This window comes from Zootoca vivipara, chromosome 1 (genome assembly GCF_965207765.1).
Source record: "Zootoca vivipara chromosome 1, rZooViv2.hap1.1, whole genome shotgun sequence".
Taxonomy (NCBI): Eukaryota; Metazoa; Chordata; class Lepidosauria; order Squamata; family Lacertidae; genus Zootoca; species Zootoca vivipara.
This window is the reverse complement of record NC_142582.1, coordinates 97,505,845-97,528,309: the sequence shown is the minus strand read 5'-3', so window position 1 is coordinate 97,528,309 and position 22,465 is coordinate 97,505,845. Positions and strand designations below refer to the sequence as shown.

General features: G+C 43.6%; 1 protein-coding gene across 1 annotated transcript; it reads right to left on the bottom strand.

Moving 5' to 3' along the window:
* Positions 1-5,481: 5,481 nt before the first annotated feature.
* Positions 5,482-15,845, bottom strand: ACTC1 (actin alpha cardiac muscle 1). Its single transcript, XM_035110341.3, has 7 exons — positions 15,797-15,845; positions 14,415-14,563; positions 12,073-12,397; positions 10,420-10,581; positions 9,493-9,684; positions 6,018-6,199; positions 5,482-5,826 (listed from the first exon to the last, which is right to left on the bottom strand). Exons 2-7 carry the CDS (start codon positions 14,541-14,543, stop codon positions 5,683-5,685), a joined length of 1,134 nt encoding a protein of 377 aa, XP_034966232.1. The 5' UTR covers positions 14,544-14,563; positions 15,797-15,845; the 3' UTR covers positions 5,482-5,682.
* Positions 15,846-22,465: the final 6,620 nt, after the last annotated feature.

Sequence of the window (22,465 nt, the reverse complement as noted above, 5' to 3'; positions counted from 1 at the left end):
CATTGATAATTGGGTCTTAGCCCAGTTTTCACACCACAAAATGATAAAGGGTTCTTGTAGGATGCACCATGCACCCATCTTTCATAAATATGTATAACCAGGTTCATCCACTAAGACAGGGTGACAATGCCTCCAATTTTCGGCCAACTCTGGCAGAAAATTAAAAAGTTAGAGACTTTTTCTTTCCTTGGAAAATAAAATTTAAAGGTTCCCTGCCCACACAAAAACAATTGATGGATGTGGAGACTCAATCCACTCTGAAGGGGCTCTTTGCCTGAAAATCTCACCTATTTATGTGGAAAGGAAAGGAAAATATGGCCATTTTTGATTCCTTATTAGAGTCATTGGGGACACAACAGAGCTTGGATTTAACAGATAAAATCTGAACCTGAATGGAATTGGAACACACAGCTGATCTGACACAAACTAAGCTGCTTCTAAAGACTGCAGATACAAGGCAAATATTGTGGTTGCTGCACACGCCATACCACAGCCTGAATCCCATGGAAAATACCAAGCTGTGGAGCATGTGTATTTTATGCTGGCTTGGTCATGTCCACAGAATGGAAGTTGCCAGGATCCCCAAGGATGTGCTCTACAGAAAGCTGGCTTCAGGCACCAGGCCCATCGGCAGACCAAATCTGTGTTACAAAGATGTCTGCAAATGTGACATGAAGACTGGCAACATCACCCCCACTGTGTGGGAATCCCTTGCAGATGTCTGCAGTGCCTGGAGACAGACAGTCAGATTGTGCATCTATGACAGTGACCAGAGGAAGAATGACCACTGGGAGGAGCACAGAAAGAAGAAATGCCATGGTACACCTGCATCAGCACAATCAGACACCTTCAGCTGCCCCAGCTGCAATGAAACATGTCTCTCCCATATTGGTCTCTACAACCACAACAGGTGCATTAATTCTCCAACAGTTTGACTTCACCCCTGAAGGCACACCCTTCCACTGTCTCCCAAGACAGACTGATGCCAACTGAGCAACTGGTGCATTTTATCTCATTTTTACAGTTTTGCCATTTCTTTGGGAAGAGTGGCATGTGCATATTTATAAATAAATGAATGCTGTAAATGAATTTGTGTCTTATCTGTATCCTAGTTGTGCACTGTTCTCCTAACCCAAACAATTCAATGGAACTGAAATAACCCACCACCTTCGGACCAGCCTGCCTAATCTCCATGTTGTCCAGCCACAGTACCGTCAGTGTGTTTACTTAGTGCTGCTTAAGGCTGCAGGCAGGGGAGAATGGGAAGCTCGGAGCTGAGAGCACATTGAGAGCTGAGGAGCTGCTGCGAGCTTTGTCATTAGGTAGAAAATGCAGCATGACAGACATTATCAGGGCTTCCAAGGAAAGGCAGCCACAGTGCCACAAATGTGCCTTAAGATTTCCCTTTCCCTTACCTTTCTCCTAGCAATGGACAGAATTCCCAGGGCAATGATTAAGCTAATGTGCTATGAATAACATAGCTGGAGAGAGGCTACTGCTGAATAAGAATAAATTCTTCATGCCAGATACACCAGAGAAATGTCCGGTCTGCTCCAACATTTCCCCACCTGTAGCAGCTTTACAGAACAGAACCCTGTAGCTTTTCCAGCATTCTGCTCAATAGAGAACTTCAGTGGTTTACAGCTAGGAGAAGAGAGATCTGCAGTACTATAGACTCCTTCGTGGATCACTGCCTTGTCGTGGCGAAGGGCTTGAATAACTCAGAGAAGCTATGAGCTATGCCGTGCAGGGCCACCCAAGATGGACAGGTCATAGTGGAGAGTTTGACTAAATGTGATCCACCTGGAGCAGGAACTGGCAAGCCACTCCAATATCCCTGCCAAGAAAACCCCATGGACAAAGACAACAGGCATATAAAAGATGACGCTGGAAGATGATGGTTGGACAGTGTTCTCGAAGCTACCAACATGAGTCTGACCAAACTGCGGGAGGCAGTGGAAGACAGGAGTGCCTGGCGTGCTCTGGTCCATGGGGTCACAAAGAGTCGGACACAACTAAACGACTAAACAACAACAACAGTACTATAGAGGGAGCAGTTTGAACACACACACACTGTATACATACAGCATACACATTATATAGTGTTGTGCATGGCCCAGTCTTGGGGTGGTGAGAAGCTTTGGGGGTGCAAGCACCTAGCAAGACTTCAATTTTCTTGGAATGAAGGTCAGTAGAGGCTGTTGTCACTTTAGGATACCGTATGTGGCTTTATTTTCACATATGTTGTTGTTGTTTAGTCGTTAAGTCGTGTCCAACTCTTCGTGACCCCATGGACCAGAGCACGCCAGACACTCCTGTCTTGCACTGCCTCCCGCAGTTTGGTCAAACTCATGTTCGTAGCTTCGAGAACACTGGCCAACCATCTTGTCCTCTGTCGTCCCCTTCTCCTAGTGCCCTCAATCTTTCCCAACATCAGGGTCTTTTCCAAGGATTCTTCTCTTCTCATGAGGTGGCCAAAGTATTGGAGCCTCAGCTTCAAGATTTGTCCTTCCAGTGAGCACTCAGGGCTGATTTCCTTAAGAATGGATAGGTTTGATCTTCTTATTTGCACATATATACAACCTGAACATAGGATGGAGGGACTCCCAGCAGTCATTCTCCACAAAACTTGCCTTCCCATTAGGTTCCCAGGGAGATCCTCGAGCTATAGCTTTGGGTCCAGCACAGAGCAAGACAAACCTATGCAACTCCAGCATCAACCAAAACTCTAGTCTCCTTGGTACAAAATTTCAGGTCCCCTCTGATCCCCTCGTCCCGCAGTTGCTTCTTCTGGGATTTTAAAAAATTATCCCTGGCTATTTTTGTGTGTGTATCCAAATAAAACTAAATGGCTGAAATTTGTTGACATTGGTTACTACTCTGCTGGTGACAATGTCCTTGAAGAACTAAACCCTAAGTCTACTTCAGTGGGAATTTTACAATGAAAAGTGCACCAGGGATGTAATTTTACTCCCAGGTGTAACTTAGGGATGTGCAAATCAGTGTCCTCTCTCTCTCTCTCTTTTCCATAAGTGGCCACGCCAGAAAACACCAGTATAATCCCAATATAACCATGGCAAACAGGAAATTTCCAGATAATTGTGACATGACTGTGAGATAGTGTGTAAAATACTTCTGCTACTTTAAGCAAAACCAGAGAAGATGGCGGAGATCCAGGATTGGATCTTTCATTTATTTAAAGACTGTTTTTAAGAGAAAAAGCAAAAATAGCTCTGGTGAGCCCACATCAGATTAAGACTGCAGTGCTAAGAAGGTTCCTGTCCATTGGGAGTAAAACACTTTTTCCACTGATAGCAGTATAGATATGAGTCTGATAGGGTTAGATTCCCCTCTCCTCCAACACTATGGCCCATAGTGTTCAAACTCTTTCAAATACAATATTTTTAAATTGCTATAACCCACCCTGTGGCCTTTTGATGAAGGGCAGGTAATTTATAAAATAACAATACTGTTGTTTGGGGGAGTTTGGAAGGAGGAACCCCCCCCTCCTAAACCCAATAAATGAATGAATGCCAGAATCTATTATTCTAATCTTAATAATAATAATAATAATAATAATAATAATAATAATAATAATAATTTATTATTTATACCCCACCCATCTGGCCGGGTTCCCCCAGCCACTCTGGCCGGCTTCCAACGAAATATTAAAATACAGAAATTCGTCAAACATTAAAAGCTTCCCTAAACAGGGCTGCCTTGAGATGCCTTCTAAAGGTCTGGTAATTATTGTTCTCTTTGACCTCTGGTGGGGGGGGGGCATTCCACAGGGTTGGTGCCACTACCAAGAAGGCCCTCTGCCTGGTTCCCTGTAACTTGGCTTCTCGTAGCGAGGGAACCGCCAGAAGGCCCTCAGCGCTGGACCTCAGTGTCCGGGCAGAATGTTTGGAATATTGTAGGGGGGAATGCAGGCTGTAGCAGTCCTGGGTATAGCCTATGCAAATGAGCCTGGATGGGCTGGTTGAATGTAAGTCATTATGAAAAAATTGACAGTCCGTATAGCATCTCAAGAGGAATCCCTCATGTCTGTGCAAAACTGGTGACCAAGTGATGGGAAGGGGTCTGAGGAAGGAGGTCTGGGTTTTAAAACAAGGTGTGCTGGGCAGAAGAGGAGGGGAACAAAGATGAGTCCTCCATGAGCTGATGGAGAGGCCAGAACGCCATGTGTGGTCTGGAAAGACAGGACTATCTTGGCAGGCAGGCTGAAGGCAGGCTTAGGAGAGATGCCTTGGACTCCAGTACTGCACTGCTGTGGGGAACAAGCCCCTCTTGGGATGACCATGCTGTAAGATCTGGACTCCCTACATCTAAATTCAGGTGTAAATATGTGAATAAATCATATTTCTTAAAGCTATGACAGCCCCTGCTAAGCCTTGATTCTCAATGGAAACATGAGCTCCCTGGAATCTTTATACCACTCTGCTGAGGTTGGCATCCGGCCTTTGCAACAACAACAATAATAATTCCAAATTTCACACACACCTGTGTTTTACTAACATTTAAATGGATAGTAGATCTGATTGCTGATCTCTGTAATCATCTCTAGTTCACCCTCAGCTCATTTCAAAGGCCTCCCCGTCCCTAAGACTGATGGTGTCTCTAGGTGAAACTCTACTGATGCTAAAACATTTGTGTGCTGTCCCTTGTAATCCCAACAGATTGTGAGTCTAACATGCGGAACAGGAGTGCAGCAACTGCGATTAAAAACAGTATATAAACTGTTGAAAAGCATAAATAAATAGCCAGGCCTTTCACCATCTACTTTTGCTATTTTAATAGCACCCACAGTGGGGTGGAGAATTTCCTGGCCTGGTGCCAGACAAGAATAAGAACTGGGCTTTAAAAGCACCAATAACATTTTGTTTAAAATTGTAACTACTCCAGACGTTTGCTTCAGCACATCCAAGCTTTGCAGTTGTTTCTTTCAGGGTTTGGCATAGGCTTGAGAAGGTAGGGGCAGGCAAGTTGTCAGAAGAGATTAGTGTTTTCCTTTGCTCTGTCTTGCCCAAAGAAAATAATTGATGGGTATTTGAAGGATTAAGAAATCAACCCAATTTATTATAAATAACTCTCTGATCATATTAACATAACAGAATTGGGTTTGCTGAGCAGTGCTTAAGCTTTCAATGCTTAGATTACGCTGAGCTTTATTGGGGGAGAAAAATTTCCAAATCTAGTGATTTAATGCAAAACAGATTGTCACTCCTGTCCTATATGTTTTATTTACCCCAGGCTACTGCTTTTCAAATATTAGCATCAAATATTTATCTGTTCAAGTTTCAAAAGGAAAGCAAAAATACATAGACAGATTGAATTAATAGGAAGAAGCTGAGCTTCTTGTTCCACCAAACAGGATCACTCTGGAGGACAATGATATCTTCAACGCTAAGTGCCACAAATATATATAGTACTAATCAGGTTTTGGATGTCCACACAAAAGAAAACAGCCTGAAGAGCATATTTAGCTTGCAAATCCCAGATCATGTTTATTTATAAAGCAATAAATATTCAAAGAAGCACAAATAAATTGCACGGGTGTGTGTAAACAAACTGTACAATAACTGAACCAAGTTCAGGAAGGATTACTGGAAAAAAAATACTTCAAGAAGCATGTTGTCATCCTGAGTGGGAGATGAGTGGAGGGGGAGGGCGGGGAGATGCTTAGAAGCACTTGCGGTGGACAATTGATGGGCCAGCTTCATCATACTCTTGTTTGCTGATCCACATCTGCTGGAAAGTTGAAAGAGATGCTAAGATGGAACCACCTATCCAGACAGAGTACTTCCTCTCAGGAGGGGCAATGATCTAAAGAGAAGGAAAGAAGCAAGATTCTCAGTTTCCAGACAATATAACTGCTTGCATCATTGTTTCTGCTGTCCCATAAGACATCGACACACAACGTTCATACACATTTTCAGATTTGGGTAAAGCTGAAATTACTCTGTAACCTTACTCTGACTCTGACTTTCAGTTTGGAACATGAAAGATGTGCTCACCTTGATTTTCATGGTGCTGGGAGCCAAAGCGGTAATTTCTTTCTGCATACGATCTGCAATACCAGGGTACATGGTGGTGCCACCTGACAGTACATTGTTCGCATACAGATCTTTACGTATGTCAATGTCACACTTCATGATGCTGTTGTAAGTGGTTTCATGAATGCCAGCAGATTCCATGCCTTAGAAAGAAAATAAAATGTGTAGTCATTGAATGACGAAGGTAGAGGAGATTTTATGAAACACTGTTCGTAAGCAGAAAGCTACAAAAGCAAACTGAAAATGCAAAGAGCCATTTGCTCATCAATAATTTGCCATAAAATTGGGTAAAGTTTTTTTTCAAAAAATCCTAATATCTGGGTTAATAAATAAGGAATGAAAGGAGAGCAGGCAGGTGGGATAGAGAAGGAGGAGGAGGAGGAAGAGGAGGAGGAGGAGGAGGAGGAGGAGGAGGAGGAGGAGGAGGAGGAGGAGGAGGAGGAGGCAGAAGAAGAAAGGTTCAAAATGTGGCATAATGCCAGTCATACCACAGAATTGTAGCTTGTTCAGAACGTCACAGGTGTCACTGTGTGACATTTGGCTATATATATGGGGGCTGTGGAAACACAATCACTGTGTTCACAGAAATGGTTGTTTAATGTGTTGAACTGATTCGTTTTTACATTTCTCAAGTCAACTTTAGCACACCAACTTTAGCAACTTTCCAGGGAATGTTTGCATGAACGGAAAAAAAAGTGCTGTATGAACTGTTTTTGTGTCAGCATGTTAGATGGATATGCACAGCACATGTCCTCATAAATTTATACACAGCACAGTATTTTTTTAATGACTGGGCTAATTTGATTTGACATGATGCAATGTAAGACTGATAGCCCACATGGCGAGAACTTCAAGGCACAGTGGGTTATGCTAGCAATTGCATTTGAAAGTGGAAAAATGCAGAGCCTGTGTTTATGAAGGCGACAGATGATGAAGGTATGAGCAGGAGCTTAGCTGTGAGCATGGGGAGAAAATACATCAGAAGTAAGAATTTACGGGTTACATTCCAATGTATTAGTTGGCAGGTGGCTGCTTAAAGTGAACTGAAACTTGATCCTTAACGAAACGGCAGCTGATGAGCAGCTGCATTTAAACACACAAAACTTATCCTGTGCTATAAACACTTGCTGCATCCATCAGGTTTATTTGGCAGAACAAGGGGTGATTACTATCTCAATCAAATCAAAGGTTGGTTTTAGGGAATAGGAATCTACCCCAGCCTTTCTGGAGCTTCAAGTTATCTTTGGAGCATTTACAGGGTGCAGTTCTCAGGCACTGCTGCTTGTAGTAGCATCTCCACTCATTTCAACAGATCTTATGCAGAGTTGTCCCTGCAAACTCTATTGAGGTGCAAGGAGGTAAAACCTCTGTAACGCTGGGTGCATCATGTCCTTTGTCTAAGGTATATAAGCCCTCAGAACTATGGCTCAAATAAAACTCACAAATGTAGTTAATCAATGACAAGCTACTAACACACAGTCTTTCCTCAAGCATATTACTTTCCTTTATTTGAAACTCGTCACTTTGATGTTACTACCGTAACATACTGGATCTGGCATAATCTGCAGTGCCATTCTATATTTAATAAATCGTTGTTGCTGCTGCTGCTGGGCACTGGAAGGGTCAACAATAAATTAGCCATGGAGACAAGTTTCTGCAAGACTAGATGACCTGCTCTTTATTGTGTTCAAGATTAAATTGCATATATATATATATGAGGAGCATTTATTGTGATTATTTTCTTTTGTTGAACATCGCAATGTGATTGGGCACCGGACAGTCACTCTTGTCTTTAAAGTAAACAATGTGCCTTTGGCATTCATGCCTGCGACACAGGCACATCTAATAGTGCATGGCAATAGACATTCGGCACATAAAACTAGGGAGCTAGTCAGATATGTAGATGTTCCTAATGGATGTCTCCTCACCCCTCCCAAACACCCCTAGTGTAATTAGTCATTTTGCTGATGGAGAGAAGCCTCACACGGCTGGATAATTTAATTTAATTAACTGAGAAGAATAACCAAGAGGATAAAGTTATTAGACCTCAGACGCACATGTTTGTTGGACTAGAGGCAGTAATTCTTCAGGATACACATGTCTCCTCCCCCCCCCCCCAAAAAGAGCAAACTCAACAAATGAGGATTTTTGCTGTGTGGTGAGAACATGTGCCAAAAAAAGGAATGCAGCAGCAGCTGACAGCCAGTTCCAACGCTACATTTTACTCCTTTAGTGTCACAGTTTGCTAGACACTGTCTAAACAAAGCAATCCCGCTCCTTAGACTTTGTTATCACTTGCTAAATACGATAAAGCTTCCCCTAGACTGGTCCTCAATCATCAACAGGGCTCACAGTGGAGACAAAACTATGTGATGGAGCCCAATGTGGTGAAGTGGTTTTTGCCAGACCAGGACCTGGAAAACCAGGGTTCAAATCCACACTCAGTCATGAAATCTCACTGGGTGACCCTTGGGCCAGCCATTGTCTCTCAGCCTAAACTATCACAAAGGGTTGTTTTGAGGATAAAATGGAGAAGGGGGAATCATGTATACCGCCATCTTGGTTGAGTCCCTTGGAATAGGGGTGGACTTTGGTAATATGGCATCCTGAGTGAGGTCAGAATTTGGTGCCCCACCCCCCACCCCAATACTACTAATTTTCACAATAACTCCTTTTGAAACAGATGCTTTGTTATGGATATTACCAGTAGCTACCCATATAAATGTGTTTGGTTGTTGTTGCTGTTTTGCACCTCAGCTCAGCCCCATGTGAGGGAACCACCCTCACCACCCTAAATCCAGGGGAAAGGTAGGATAGAAACTTTATCAATAATAACTCCCCAAAGCATCTTGAACTCCAAAGGGGCTAGATTTCTCCATAAAAGTATTTTAAGCCATTGTACACAGCAGCAAAGTTGTGTATAGTATTTCAAAGCAGCCATCTAAGCAGATGATGACCTACACATACTGGGAAACTATGATTGTGTATGTAAAAAATGTACTCGGCAAGTGCCACAAACAAGAAATCCTCCATTTAAGGAAGATACCATTTATTTCTTATGTAGAAGAGCAGGTCTATGGATCACCTTCCAGTCAAAAACAGGTGCCTATATTTTTTGTGGCTATAAAGTATTGTGTTGCATGTAACTTGTATATTATATACATAGACAGTGCACTAGTTGTTCTATAAGTGTGATACGCCATGTAATCAGTGAGATGCTTTCTTCCTTAACCGATCTTGTTGGGGGGCCAGTTTGTTACCAGAAGTTTTAGTTCTATGATTGAATCTGGCTTAACCATCCCACTACCTTCCCCACCCCCAATCGCCACACACACTTCCATCAGTCAGGCACTTGTCAGTAGTAATGATCCTAAAAATTGTGAGGGATTCTGTAACATAGATGAGTTTTGCATGTTGCATGCTTAAGGACACTTACCAATGAAAGATGGTTGGAAGAGAGTTTCTGGGCAGCGGAAACGCTCGTTCCCAATTGTGATGACCTGGCCATCAGGCAACTCGTAGCTCTTCTCTAGAGAAGAGGAGGAGGCTGCAGTAGCCATTTCATTCTCAAAGTCCAGAGCAACATAGCACAACTTCTCCTTAATGTCACGGACAATCTCACGTTCAGCTGTAATGGCAAAACCAGAAATTAATGGCAGAGAAGAGGAGATAAAGGCCAAGGAAAGGCAAGTGGGAACCAAGGCGAATGAAAATGTATGGGGGAAAGAAACCATCCCTTTCTCTGAGATGCTTCCTGCACTCAAACAGGAGTATAGAGATCTGTCACATCCTGGAGGTGCCTACAGCATCACCCAATAAACTAGATGGGTTGAAGAATTGTAGGAGAAGCAGGATTTGTGCAAAAGAAAAATCTTGCAGGTTAAGAGGAGAAAATAGTAGTGGGGGTGGCCCATGTGGAATCTGGCAAGAAGCACAGTTCCAGTCAGAGGATCAAAAGATTATTTTTTTTAAAAAAAATCCATTTTATGTTACTTCGGATATCATTGAATTTAATTCTACCGAGTTACTATTTTCAAGTCTTCTGAAAGTGGTATGTGTTAGTGTAGAATGTAGCAGAACTAATGTTTTAAAAGAAAGTTAAGCAGAATATTTTTGCATGAAATGTGCACTTTTTATAATCAACATGTTTGGGGAGGGCTTTATAATAAGCAGAATTAGTTCACAGAAATACCTTTTAATTGTGGTGACAATGTAGGCAACGTGTTTAGTTTGTTCAACATTTTGTTGCCATGCATGTGTGTATGTATTAGTCAAAATCTTCATGGACAGATAGAAATATATATTAAAACAAACCTTTGCTCCCCCCCACCCGCATTTCCAAGTGAGCCTGAATTGTGCTTACCAGTTGTCACAAAGGAATAACCACGTTCTGTTAGAATCTTCATGAGGTAGTCGGTCAGATCCCGGCCTGCCAGATCCAGGCGCATGATGGCATGAGGGAGAGCATAACCTTCATAGATTGGGACATTGTGCGTAACACCATCCCCGGAATCAAGGACAATACCTGTGAGATAGCAATGGCCAAGTTCAGATAAGTCTCTATGCAAACAAACCTATACAGCAGCAACATTTTCAGGAGCAATGGGGCCTTTCAACAAGCAATTTAGCAGGTCAGAAGAATTTGTATGCAAATAAAGACTCAAGTGGGGCCCTTGATGTAGCAAAAATGACTGAGGAGGGAGAGCTTTCTCATTTCAAGTAGTTCTCAGCATCATGCCACAGACCATAATATCCAAGGCAAAGACTTCCTGAAATTTGTCTTCAGTTTACCTTTTCTACCAGTAATGCTCCTGTCTTCTATTACAACTATGATAAGTTATTTACTTTTTAATACTGAGAGTATTTACTGGTACTACAGATTGTTTTTCCCCCAGCATGGCTTGCCCATGCTGTATTCACAAAATGGTGTCATTTATCCCACAAAACTGCTATATAAAGGGCCAATAGCACCTGATCATCATCCTTCATCTTGGCTAGGCAATGGGCAGCTGAGAAGGAATCACATGACTGGCCTGCCTATATAGTAGGAGAGCCTTCTCTGAAGTGGTAACCCTTTATGGCAGGCATCCCCAAACTGTGGCCCTTCAGGTGTTTTGGCCTACAACTCCCATGATCCCCAGCTAACAGGACCAGTGGTCAGGGATGATGGGAATTGTAGTCCAAAACATCTGGAGGGCCGAAGTTTGGGGGTGCCTGCTTTATGGAATCATCTTCCCTTCTTTGTGTTTGTTTTGTCACCCACTGAAGACCTTTCTGTTCACCCAGGCTTTTTAAATAATTTAATCTGGGGCTGAGTTCCTGTTTCTTAAAATCTGTTTTTAATTTTGGGAGTTTTGTGTAGTTTGTCGTTGTCTTCCTTTTACTTTGCATTTTTACTTTGCATTCCAGCTGGCATTTTTCACTTGTATATTGTGAGCCACACAGATAATTTCATATTATGGAGTGACATTCAAATAAATTAGAGAAATCATAAAGAAAAAATGGGAAGGTGCCAACTGCAGGAAAAGAAGGGAGGAACTTCCCAGGTGCTCCTAAATATGTTTATTGGGCCCTTTGGTCTCTAGCTCGGTTGGTCTCCAAGATGGCACCAGGCGCTATGGGATTTGGGATACATATATTGATGCCATAATATTTATAGGGCACCAATTAGAATGGCTAAAGCCTGGTAAAACCAGTGGGCTATTACCATGTCTGCAGAGGGAGGAAAAGTTGGGGGGGTTGTCTCTAATGTGCAGTAGAGACTGAGCATTATTGTAGGAACTAGAGCTTTTTGAGAATTTTTGGGGAAGCTATGGCAACTCCAGATGTTGCTGCAGCTACAACTCCCATCATCCCTGATTACTGCCTGGTGTTGATCCTAGTTGTGGTCCAACTTCTGTGGAGTCGCATGTTCCCCACCCCCGATCCAAATGTAATGCAAAATACCAGGAGGGAGTGAACTTGGTTGGCTTAGGTGTAGAGAGGCTGCTAAGCAAAACAACCAGTTGCTTTTTACCTGTAGTACGCCCAGAAGCATAAAGGGATAGAACAGCTTGGATGGCCACATACATGGCAGGCACATTGAAGGTCTCAAACATAATTTGGGTCATCTTTTCACGGTTGGCCTTGGGGTTCAGAGGAGCCTCGGTGAGCAGGGTGGGATGTTCTTCGGGGGCAACACGCAGTTCGTTATAGAAAGTATGGTGCCAGATTTTTTCCATGTCATCCCAGTTAGTGATAATGCCATGTTCAATGGGATATTTCAAGGTCAGGATACCTCTCTTGCTCTGAGCTTCATCACCCACATAGGAGTCTTTCTGGCCCATACCAACCATGACACCCTAGAGGGCAGAAGAGACAAGAAAACAATGCCAGGCATTGTGAGACAGGGTAGCATAAAGGACAGAATGATTGACTTCAGTGTGAGACAAGCCGAGGAAAGTTGATGAAATATGGTGTCAACAAAAGATTATTTTCTTCTTTGGCTTGGTCATGGAACAGGTATAAAATGTGGGTGAAAGAAAGCTAATATATGAAATATATTTAGGGTGCATTTGCATCATCTGTCATTCAGTAGTAGTTTACTAGTTTGTTCCAGCACTAACTGCCACAGTAAAAAATATTATACTTCTCTAGTTTCCTCACTGGCAGCACAACGTGGACGTTACTCCTGTACAATATTTCCAAGTACTTCCCAAGATGAAGTAATTGATGGTTGGTTACTGTTGAAGTAAACTACTGCTGTTTGGCAGCGTAGGTGTAAATGCAGCCTCAGAAATTTAAGGAACAGTGTTAAAGCATTTTGAAGTTATACTGATGGCATGCTTCAAGTTCTTCCACTTGAACTGGATAGCTGGGTCTGGGTCATGCCTGTTATTCATTGCGTCCATGAACCTGAAGCATAGGTCAACATGTCACATTTATTAGCAAAGACATCCACTGTTATGTTACAGAAACCATGCCAAGTTAAAGTTTAAAAAGTTAAAGGTGATCCCTTTCTATGGTTATGAGGAAAGTGGGTTTTTTAAGACTTTTGCAAAATTTGCAGATCAAGGGTAGCCCTTCAGAGGATGGTGGACTAGTAGAACTCCCATCATCCCCATTCAGCAAGCCCAGTAGCCAGGGATGATGGGATTTGTAGTCCATCAACATTGGGTGAGTATGGAATAAGGATTGGCACTGCTGCTGCTTACTTGAGGGGACCCAAAAGCTATGTATTTATCATAGGTATGAGATTGTTGCCAGTCAACATACAAAACTTTTAAACTATGTTTCAACAGAAAGTGAATAAGAGAAAGTAACAGCCTGGGAGGTAACACAAAAAGGAAAGTAAGCAAGGGAATAAGATACAAGTGAGAAGTAAATACAGGATAGAAAAGGAGATAAATGAAGCAGGGGATTAAAAGCAAAAGAAGCAATAGAATTGAAGTTTAAGGGGCCATGTAGTACCGTAGGAGGAGGACTTGGACATTATTGTTCAAGTCTCTTGGTGAAATGGAAAAAGTCACTATTTCTGATCGTAGTCCATCTTACAAGTCTGTCGTGAGATATGGAATAACCCCATTGACATTGACCTAAATTCCTAGGAAGGTGATTGGGATGCAAATGAGGAAAATAGGATTATAGAAGCAGGGCATGCAAAATTGCTTTGCAGCTGCAAACTACTGGGGGAGAAGGTTACTATTAATGAGCATGCAGCACTGTGGAAGAGGCACTGTGCCAGACGGGAAGGTTTACATATGTGCTGCAACTGTGTACAAGACAGAAACGGGGAAGACCGATTTATATTAGTTTTCAAATCACTTCCAGTTTAAAAAGTTGGAACTCACCAATGGGGAAGAGGAATAGATGATCAAAGCAAAAGGGGGGGGAGGGCAAACAACTGAAGTGTTATTAGCAAGTAAGCAAAGACGGAGGTGGGATTGGAATGTCAAAAACTGGAACATGAGTTCAATCAACCTATTGCGGTCAATGACCAGTACTGTAGAAAACGAGTTTGAGGAGCGTTGTGTCTATGCCGAATGCTACAAATTTATGATTTGTGGGAGGCACACAAACTGATCAGCCGAACAGATAAAGAAAAGAAAAGTTTGCGGCAAGGGGAGGGGGAGATTCACTGCAGCAGGCTGAAGAAGAGAAAGTTAGAGAAGAGAGGATTGCTGAGGGAGAGAAAATCTAGAGAGGGAAAGAAAGCCAGAAGTATACAATGGAGATAGGACGGGTTTTAAAGGAAAAGGAAAAAGGGACGCGTGTTCGCGTACACGGCACATGTATGCATTAGTTTGACAATCCCCCGGGCTAGTCAAAGGAAAAGACTGGTCTCTCCTTGTTCTTGGGTGTCGGGGGTGGAAAGTTTACCTGGTGCCTGGGGCGGCCGACGATGGAAGGGAAGACGGCGCGAGGGGCATCGTCTCCGGCGAAGCCTGCCTTGACCAAGCCTGATCCATTGTCGCACACGAGGGCGGTGGTCTCCTCGTCGTCACACATCTTGGGAAGGAATCAGGGAGCTGAAAGACACAAGATCGGCAAGTAGGCGCGTCGTCGGGGCTGGGGGCCAGACCGAAAGCGGCGGCAGCGCTAAGCAGAGAGCCCCCGAGGCTAGGTCGGTCGCTTCGCCCCTCCCGATCTCAAAAGACCCTTCACGTCTAAGCACGAAGAGAACAAACAACAACAACAACAACAAAACTCCAGTCAACAGAAAGTTTCCCGCTCCGGCCGGTTCCAGGCTCCAGGCAACGGGCTCCCTTTCCCACAGGCCACCCATGATATTCCTTGGCTGCGCTCCTCTAATTCATCCGGCGGGGCTCCAGTTACAAGAGGTCAGAATGCCTTCGCGCCACGGGAGACCCGACTGTATTTGGCGCGGTTTGCACATTGCTTAAGCAGGTGTCTAGTTTGGATCACTTTAGGAATTTAGCCCGCTCGAATTCAACATCGCCCGCCTCAAGCAATTTGTGGATCGCAGCGCTCTCCTATTTTCTTGTATTGACCTGTCTCCCATCCCGGGACCCTCATATTTTTGACTGAACGCAAATTTGGCATCCCAGTAAGGTTTTTTTGGGGTGTCGGTACTTTCAAAAGGCGTTATTTCTTGGGATTCCCCTCCCCGCAACTGCAAAAGTGGAGAGGGTGAAATGTAAAGTTAGAAACAACGCTAATGTGGCGGCTAAGAGAGCAGACACAACATCTCTTTGTTATGTCTCGGGCAGCGTGCGGCAAGCAAAACAAAACCACCGGTGAATTTTCCAAGGGAGACCAAATAGCTCAATCCTACACAGTTAACTCTGAGGGTAGTTGAACTTAAACCTGTTACTCTCTAGCCATCTCTTCCGCGCGCGCAAGCCGCGCAGCGTAAGACGATCCACAATCCGGATGGGAAGAGTAAATTTAAACCGATCTTGCCTGGCGCTTCATTGGCTGAAACAGCGCGATCCTAACCGTAAGTAAGTCCTATTGAATGGGGCTTACTCCCAGGTAAAGCGGGGCTCGGATCGCAGCGCGAGGCTGCAAGTGCACTCAGCCCCATTGAACAAAGTGTGACTTGCTTCCAGGTAGATCTGTGCGCAGGGTTGCGCAGCGGATCCAATTCAATGCTTCGTAGCCCACCCAACCTCTCTGGATCGCACAGTCGCGCAAACACACGTCCCGTCGAAGGCAACCGAGGTGCTTGGCAGGGAGGCTGCCCTGAGGGTGCCGCATCCAGGCTTGGACGGCCGGGCTTGTTCAGCTGCGCTACTCACCAGCTCAACACTTATAACTGCGCGGGGGTCCTGAGCACCAGGCTGGGTCCCGACTCGCAGGGAGCGCCACCCATTTATACTCGGCGGAGTGGCGGTGTCACTCTCCGGCTCCTGGGGGACCGGCCAGGCACCTTGTCCTTATTTGGTCGCCTTCACGCCATTGAGGAGCAGCGAGGCCATTAATGGAGTAGGGAAGGCAAAAGTCACAGCCCGGGCGAAACACTCGGGGCCCCACAGCCCATGTAAGGTAAGCCGAGGGGGTTTGTAGTCCAGCTGCTAAGGGGGATGGCCAAATAGGGAACCCTTTTGAAGGGGAGGGGGGCGAGTCTGTGTGTGTGTATGTGGGTGGGTGGTGGGGAGACTCATGCCAACCCACTTCTGACTGGAGGCAAGTTAAAACACATATGCCTCCTCAATGAATGGAAATGGCCTTCTCCATCTTGGTGTGCTTAAAGAATCTCAACGCTGTGGAAAGATCAATGAATTAAGCTCTCGCTGCCACAGTGTCTGGCATGTGTCACTGCAGGGGGTGGGGGGTGTCGGCAACTAGACAGGAGAGGGAGAAGCTTTCAAAGGGCAGGGATGGATTCCTTCAGCAAGATGCGAGGAGTCTCCCCTCCCCTCCCCCACCCCAGGCCCCATTGCCTTCTGTGTGGGTTCCGAGACCACACATCATCTCTCCTCCCCCCCACCCCGATTTTTGTCCCCACTGCATACCCCCACCCCACAAGGGGTTGTTAATCAATAACATTCCTTAAGCAGAAAGGAGGTTTCACCAAAATCAATTTCTGCACTTAGGGTGATCAGCAGCCGAGAGAATGTTTTGAACTGTCTATTAGACCGCTTTCACTGTTTTCAGAATGCTTTGAATTTTTTTAATGTTTTTATGTCTTTGCTGCCCTGCGTTCCTTTGTAAGGAAGGGTGGGCTAGAAATTGAATAAATACCTATAACGAATGAATAAGTAGGTTCTGCAGCTGAACGTTCTCAGCGTTTCCATTTCTCTGAGATCGTTCCGATCTGTCCCCACTCTGCTTTCTGTCATCGTCCCCAGCCAGCCCCCAAACAGCCAACCAGTACCCCATGGCCACTGAGCAAGGTCTGTTCCCATTGAGCTGTTTTCAGGGTTCCCGCTCCCTTTGGGTCCCCCCCCCAAAAAAACCACTTTTATTTGTACATTTGCAAACTTTGGGGATTTCCCCAGCCCTGCTAGCTAAATAAGTAATGACACTCACATCCTGAACGTTTGAAACATATTGACCCATTAACAAAATGTTAAGTAAGTGCAATTGAGTATTTTATTTTGATTTTGATTTTGTATTGTAAACTGGCCTGTGATCCTTGGATGAAGAGTGGTAAAGAAATTCTATGAATAAAAAAGTAAATAAAAAGTGATGAATCACAAGTGGCTAAAATGCAGGTAAGTTATTTCCACGTCCATCTGTGTTCCATTGCTATTAAATATTTTCCTGTCAGTGCTACATTTCACCTCATGGTGCTGGGCATTCCTGGCATTGTGGCAATGACCCACCCAGTGAAGGGATTTTGTGACACCATGCAGTGGCCATTAGAGCCAATGGTAAGTACATATTTGAGAGCTGATTTAGGGACATGGCTTTTTAATGCATGGTTCATGGGTTGAAAAGCCCCTGCTTCAAACTTTAGGTCAGCCACGGATCCAGAGGCTGGCTTTGTGCAAACTAGGATGTCTCGGATCCAGGTCTGTAATAGAGGAGTGATCATCATATCGCTTTACCTTGTTATAAAGTTGATGAGGATGGTGATTAGAGTGGTTAATGGAGTAAAAGGCTTCATTGGCTTCTTATCTAGACCAATTTCCTATTCAGCGATCACATCCATACAGGAAACTGCATGTAGTTTGTCAAATGAGACAAATGAAGGCACAAATTGATAACGTTAAATGAAAGTTTTGTCGTGCCAGAGTAGAGTTCCATACAGGAAATTCTGTCTTATGTGCAGCAGCTCTTGGAGTTAGGAAGTCCATAATCTAAGCAGCAAGCTCATTCATCACAACTTCACAATGTTTTAAAGGAATTCATGAGGCAGGGAGAACAGAACTGTTTCACTAGCCTGGTCCCCAATGTCACGTGCCCCTTGGTGCTGCCTCTGACCGTCATGCTCAGAGTGAAAGATCTGAAAAGTGGTGTGGACATAGGTGATTTTTTTTCCAGACCTATGAAAAGGTAACCAGGGAGGCATATGGTGTCAGGGGTGGTGCCAGTAGCATAGCCAGAGTCCCCTCTTATCCATCTGCTTATTATGCACACAGAGAGAAGGCCTCAGCAAAATCATAATGTATTTGGACGGCGAGTCCCTTGGGGACAGAAGTGTCCACATTTGGAGAAACTGCTGTAAGCTGCTCTGAACCCAGGGGACAGAACAGGAGATACAGCTAATAAATTTTAAAAAATGTGTTGCTAGATTTCAGAAATTTACACAGGATGTTTTCAACAGTACCATCCACATCAAATAACCTTTCATGGGGTTCTTAAGAAAGAAAGAAAGAAAGAAAGAAAGAAAGAAAGAAAGAAAGAAAGAAAGAAAGAAAGAAAGAAAGAAAGAAAGAAAGAAACTGTGTTTGGGGATTCATCAATTTCTTTCTTTTTCCTCTTTCTTTCATAGCCAGCTCTTATTCAGTAACAGCAGGTGAGCAGGCTGATTACTGAGACTGTCATGAAAAAGGACCTAACTAAGAGAGAAAGCAGCATATGTTTCTGACACAGAGTGCACTAGAAGTGTCTTTAAGCTTTGATAAACATGGGAAGAAAAATGCTTGCCTCCTGTAATTTGGCAAATAGGCAAGATGTGTGTGGCGGGGGCATGTTTCTGATGGATTGCATTAGCACATGTTCATTTAACCTTCCAGTTTTTGTCCTTTTCTGTGCACGTTTGATTGTTACTGCATAGTAATGCACACAGGGAAGATGAAACAGCTTGAACCACAAACAAACAAACAAACCAAAAAGCGAGCTCTGGTATTAATGAAATGTGGCAGTTGCTTCCCTGCTCAGTTGTTGAAACATCTACATTCATAATTTGCTCCAGCGGTGGAATCTCAAAGATTCATCCCAACAATTTAAGGATTTTTTGTTGTTGTTCTTTAGTTAAAAATAGAAAGACCGAAGAGGCAGTTGTTGAGTGGGCTTCACTTGGTATGCAATGGCCCAGATTGTCAATGTGTATCCTAGAGGAACTTCATTATATGGCAGAGTACAATGTCCTTTGGGAACTCAGACTTTAAATTATCCAGACATGTGCATGTCTATGTGAGATATTTGGAAAGCAAGCATCAGGAAGGGGGAGAGGAGGACTCTGCTAGCTACTTCTAATTAAAGGTGTATGCCACAATGCACTTGTGTTTTGCTATTTTATCAGCATTTCCAACACACACAAAAATCTTATATACACAACACACCAGATGTTGCAAAGCGGTGAGTGCTGTCATAAAAGAAATTACAAAACGTGCAGCTTTTCCTCCATTCATGAAAATAAATGAAGATTATTTTCTCTGAAATACAATCTTACTGGGAACCTTAACACCATTGTTTTGGGGGGTATTGTAACCAGGTGTTCTTTGACCTTATAACAGATGAAACACTGGGTGTGTAAATAGTCAATGAGGAATTTAGCTCGGGATGCTAATCTTCCTTTGGTTTTCTCCTCAGCCTATCCTCAGTGTTGTAGCTAATAACAATATGCAAAGTATTAGAGAAGTTGTAACAAAATCCCAAGCACACCAGCTCCCCCTCAAAACAGAATTGTATGGAGAAATGTTTTCAGTCTCTAGAAATATATAGAAACCAAACTTCCTCTTACCCCAAGCGAATATAAGCAATGGAGCCTTTCCACAGCACACAAAGGCATTTCTGTGGATGTGTTATGGATGGAGATGGTGAATTGAACTTCTAAAGCCATCACAGTGTATTCCTCACCAGTTGACAAATCAGTGAGTTTTGGTATGCCCAAGCTAAATTTGCTTTACTGAAAGGACAGCAGAAATCACAACTGTCTATTTATTACATTCAAACCCTTCGAAGTATCCACTTATTGAAACATTCATTATAAAAGCTCTGTTGAGTAGAATGGTAAGTTAATGTGCGTAAATAAATAAAAAAGGCATCTGCCCCATTACAGCCTTTCCCAAAGGACCAAAATAAAACTCATTCCTATGGCCAAAATCCTACTGCTTCCTGCCATAAAGTGATGTTACAGTGGCTGGTGAACAGGAAGCAAACAAACAAAAACATTACTTGAGGGTTATATAATGTTTGGATCAAAAAGGCACTGGAAGAGTCAGGTTTTTCAACTATGTTGTTGCATAACAGTTCCTCTCACACAACAGGGCCCCACCCACAATTTGCTCTAGAGGGTTGGGGAAAACCCAGAAAACATTTAGGGGGCACGCAAGGGGAGGAGAAAGTCCTGTCGTGCAGGCAGATCTTGTTCCCCTCGAGCATACCCCATTGAGCACTACTTTGAATTCCACCCTTCTGTGCTGAATTTTTAAAAATACCAGATCAGCTCTTGCCAATTCAGCACAGAAGTTAACCTGATCATAAGGAGGTGAATGATTAGTGATTGGAACGGCCTGGAACATCTCCCAAAAGAGCTGCTAGGCTTTTGTAACCAAAGTGTACAACTAATGTACAGCTTCCCTTCTTCCTGTGAGTTCTGAAGTGACAGATATCCACAAAGACAGCTGTTTTATTTATGGAGCCATAGGGCCTCAGGTGCTACCAGAAGCAAATCTTCTGTTCCATGGGAAATGCGGAAAAGCTGACGGCATGCATATTCAAACCAACTGCTTTGACATGTCTGTATTCAAGAGTACATGATGAGGTCATGGGGTTTTGTCTATAAGGGACACTTTGGGGCATTTCCACTTGCATATCAGTATGAGTGTTGTATTGTCCACATTGGATAGAGCAGCCATATGTGGTGCCCAAAAGTTCTCCAGCCCCCTTTTCCTGACACCATCTACATGTTGAGACCTCATAGCTCTGCATTAGTTCAGCTAATCACCTGGCATAGATAGCATTTCTAAGAAAGCTATCTTGGGGATTCTGGCTTTCAACTTCCTACCTAGCCACCTAAATTTTGTTTCCAGGACTGCATATCTAAATTTCCCTGCCCTGTCAGTGCTAATGTGCACCATGACTGTCGACTACTGCTCGGCCTACCTTGATGGAGCATGGCATCTTGAACCTTCACATCAAGAAGGCAAGTCAGCAATTCAGTTTACATCCCCCTATCTCACATACAGCTATTTGCCACCCCAGGCTCCTTTGTGAAAAATGGTGGGGTATAAATTAAATTAATAACAAATAGATATAAATAAATTGATTCTTCTAATGATCAAACCACTCACTTCCAGGAGCCCCTAAATCTCCACCTACCCACCCCCAGAAGCCTATTCTCAGCATGAGACTCACTGTCCCTTTTTATTCTCCTCTTCTTTAGAGCGACACCCTCCTCCTGTGAGACTTTCATTCTGTGAGACATTAGATGAGTTGTTACCTTGGGAGTGGGGTTCCCGGGGGTGCCCTCCACAAACCTCTCTCATCTTCTCCAGATCAGGTACCTTGGCTAAGAGTTAGGAGTTCACTGCACTACTGCAAGACACCCACAACTTCTATCTAAATAAATTTCTTGTTAGACAAACTTTAAAGAGACACAATATCTGGCTTGGATTTTTCCTGCCTCTAGTTCTCATCCTGGGACATTATTTCAAGAATGAGGGCAGAGTAAAGACTCACAGCATGATTCAAAAGGACCTACTCTCGTGTATAAATAAGATCAAATAGGAGAAAATAGTGTATTTTAAGATGACTTGTTGTTATAGCAGGGATAGGGGAATCTGTGACCCTCCAGATGTTGCTGGACTACAGCTCCCTTCTTCCCTGACCATTGACTACACTGACTGGGGCTGAAGGCTGTTGAAGTCCAATAACATCTGGATGGGCCACAGATTGCCTATGCTTGACCCATGGTCTGGAACACAGGGATGTCTCTCTCCCTGAAATGGTCCCCCTATAAAATATAGGAATACACAGCATCTTCTAGATACTGGCATAACCTCTAGCCCAGTTCAGGCATTTCCCATCACATGATTACAAGCTTCCAGGGATCTAAGAGCCTTAGTTGAGACTCCTGCATTGCAGGGGGTTGGACTACATAGATCTTGGGGTCCCTTCCAGCTCTACAATTCTATGATTCGATGAGCTTTTGTGCTTAAAGCAAACTCTCCACTGCAGATGCTATCCTTACAAGTCATGGAGAGGTGTACTGATTGGGCACCAATGATGCACCTGAGAGGCATCAGGAAATGCGTTCCTGATCTCATCCTTTTGCATTTGTATTTGTGTGAGTTGGATTGGCACAATAGGGCTTTCCAGTCCCTATAATTGGAAATGTCCCACCTTGTATAATTTAGGGACATTGAATTTTCAGGATTTGGACCAACATTTACCCTTGTCTCTAAATTACTAAAAGGGACTCGAGCCCAATAGAATTGCTTAATTGCATCGCCAACAACCAGTAAACGAGTCACACTTCACAGCCGGCATGTGTGCTTGTGAAGACATTTCAGGGTAGGGTCTTAGTTTTTAAGTTATACTGGTTAGTATATTTACATGCCAAAAGCTAAAAG

Excerpts from the sequence above, each read along its gene's own strand:
- ACTC1 (XM_035110341.3), bottom strand. The coding sequence starts at position 14,543 with ATGTGTGACGACGAGGAGACCACCGCCCTCGTGTGCGACAATGGATCA. Across the intron at positions 9,685-10,419 it reads TTATTCCTTTGTGACAACTG|CTGAACGTGAGATTGTCCGT; the intron begins GTAAGCACAATT and ends TTGCCATTACAG. Across the intron at positions 6,200-9,492 it reads CTTCCAACCATCTTTCATTG|GCATGGAATCTGCTGGCATT; the intron begins GTAAGTGTCCTT and ends TTTCTTTCTAAG.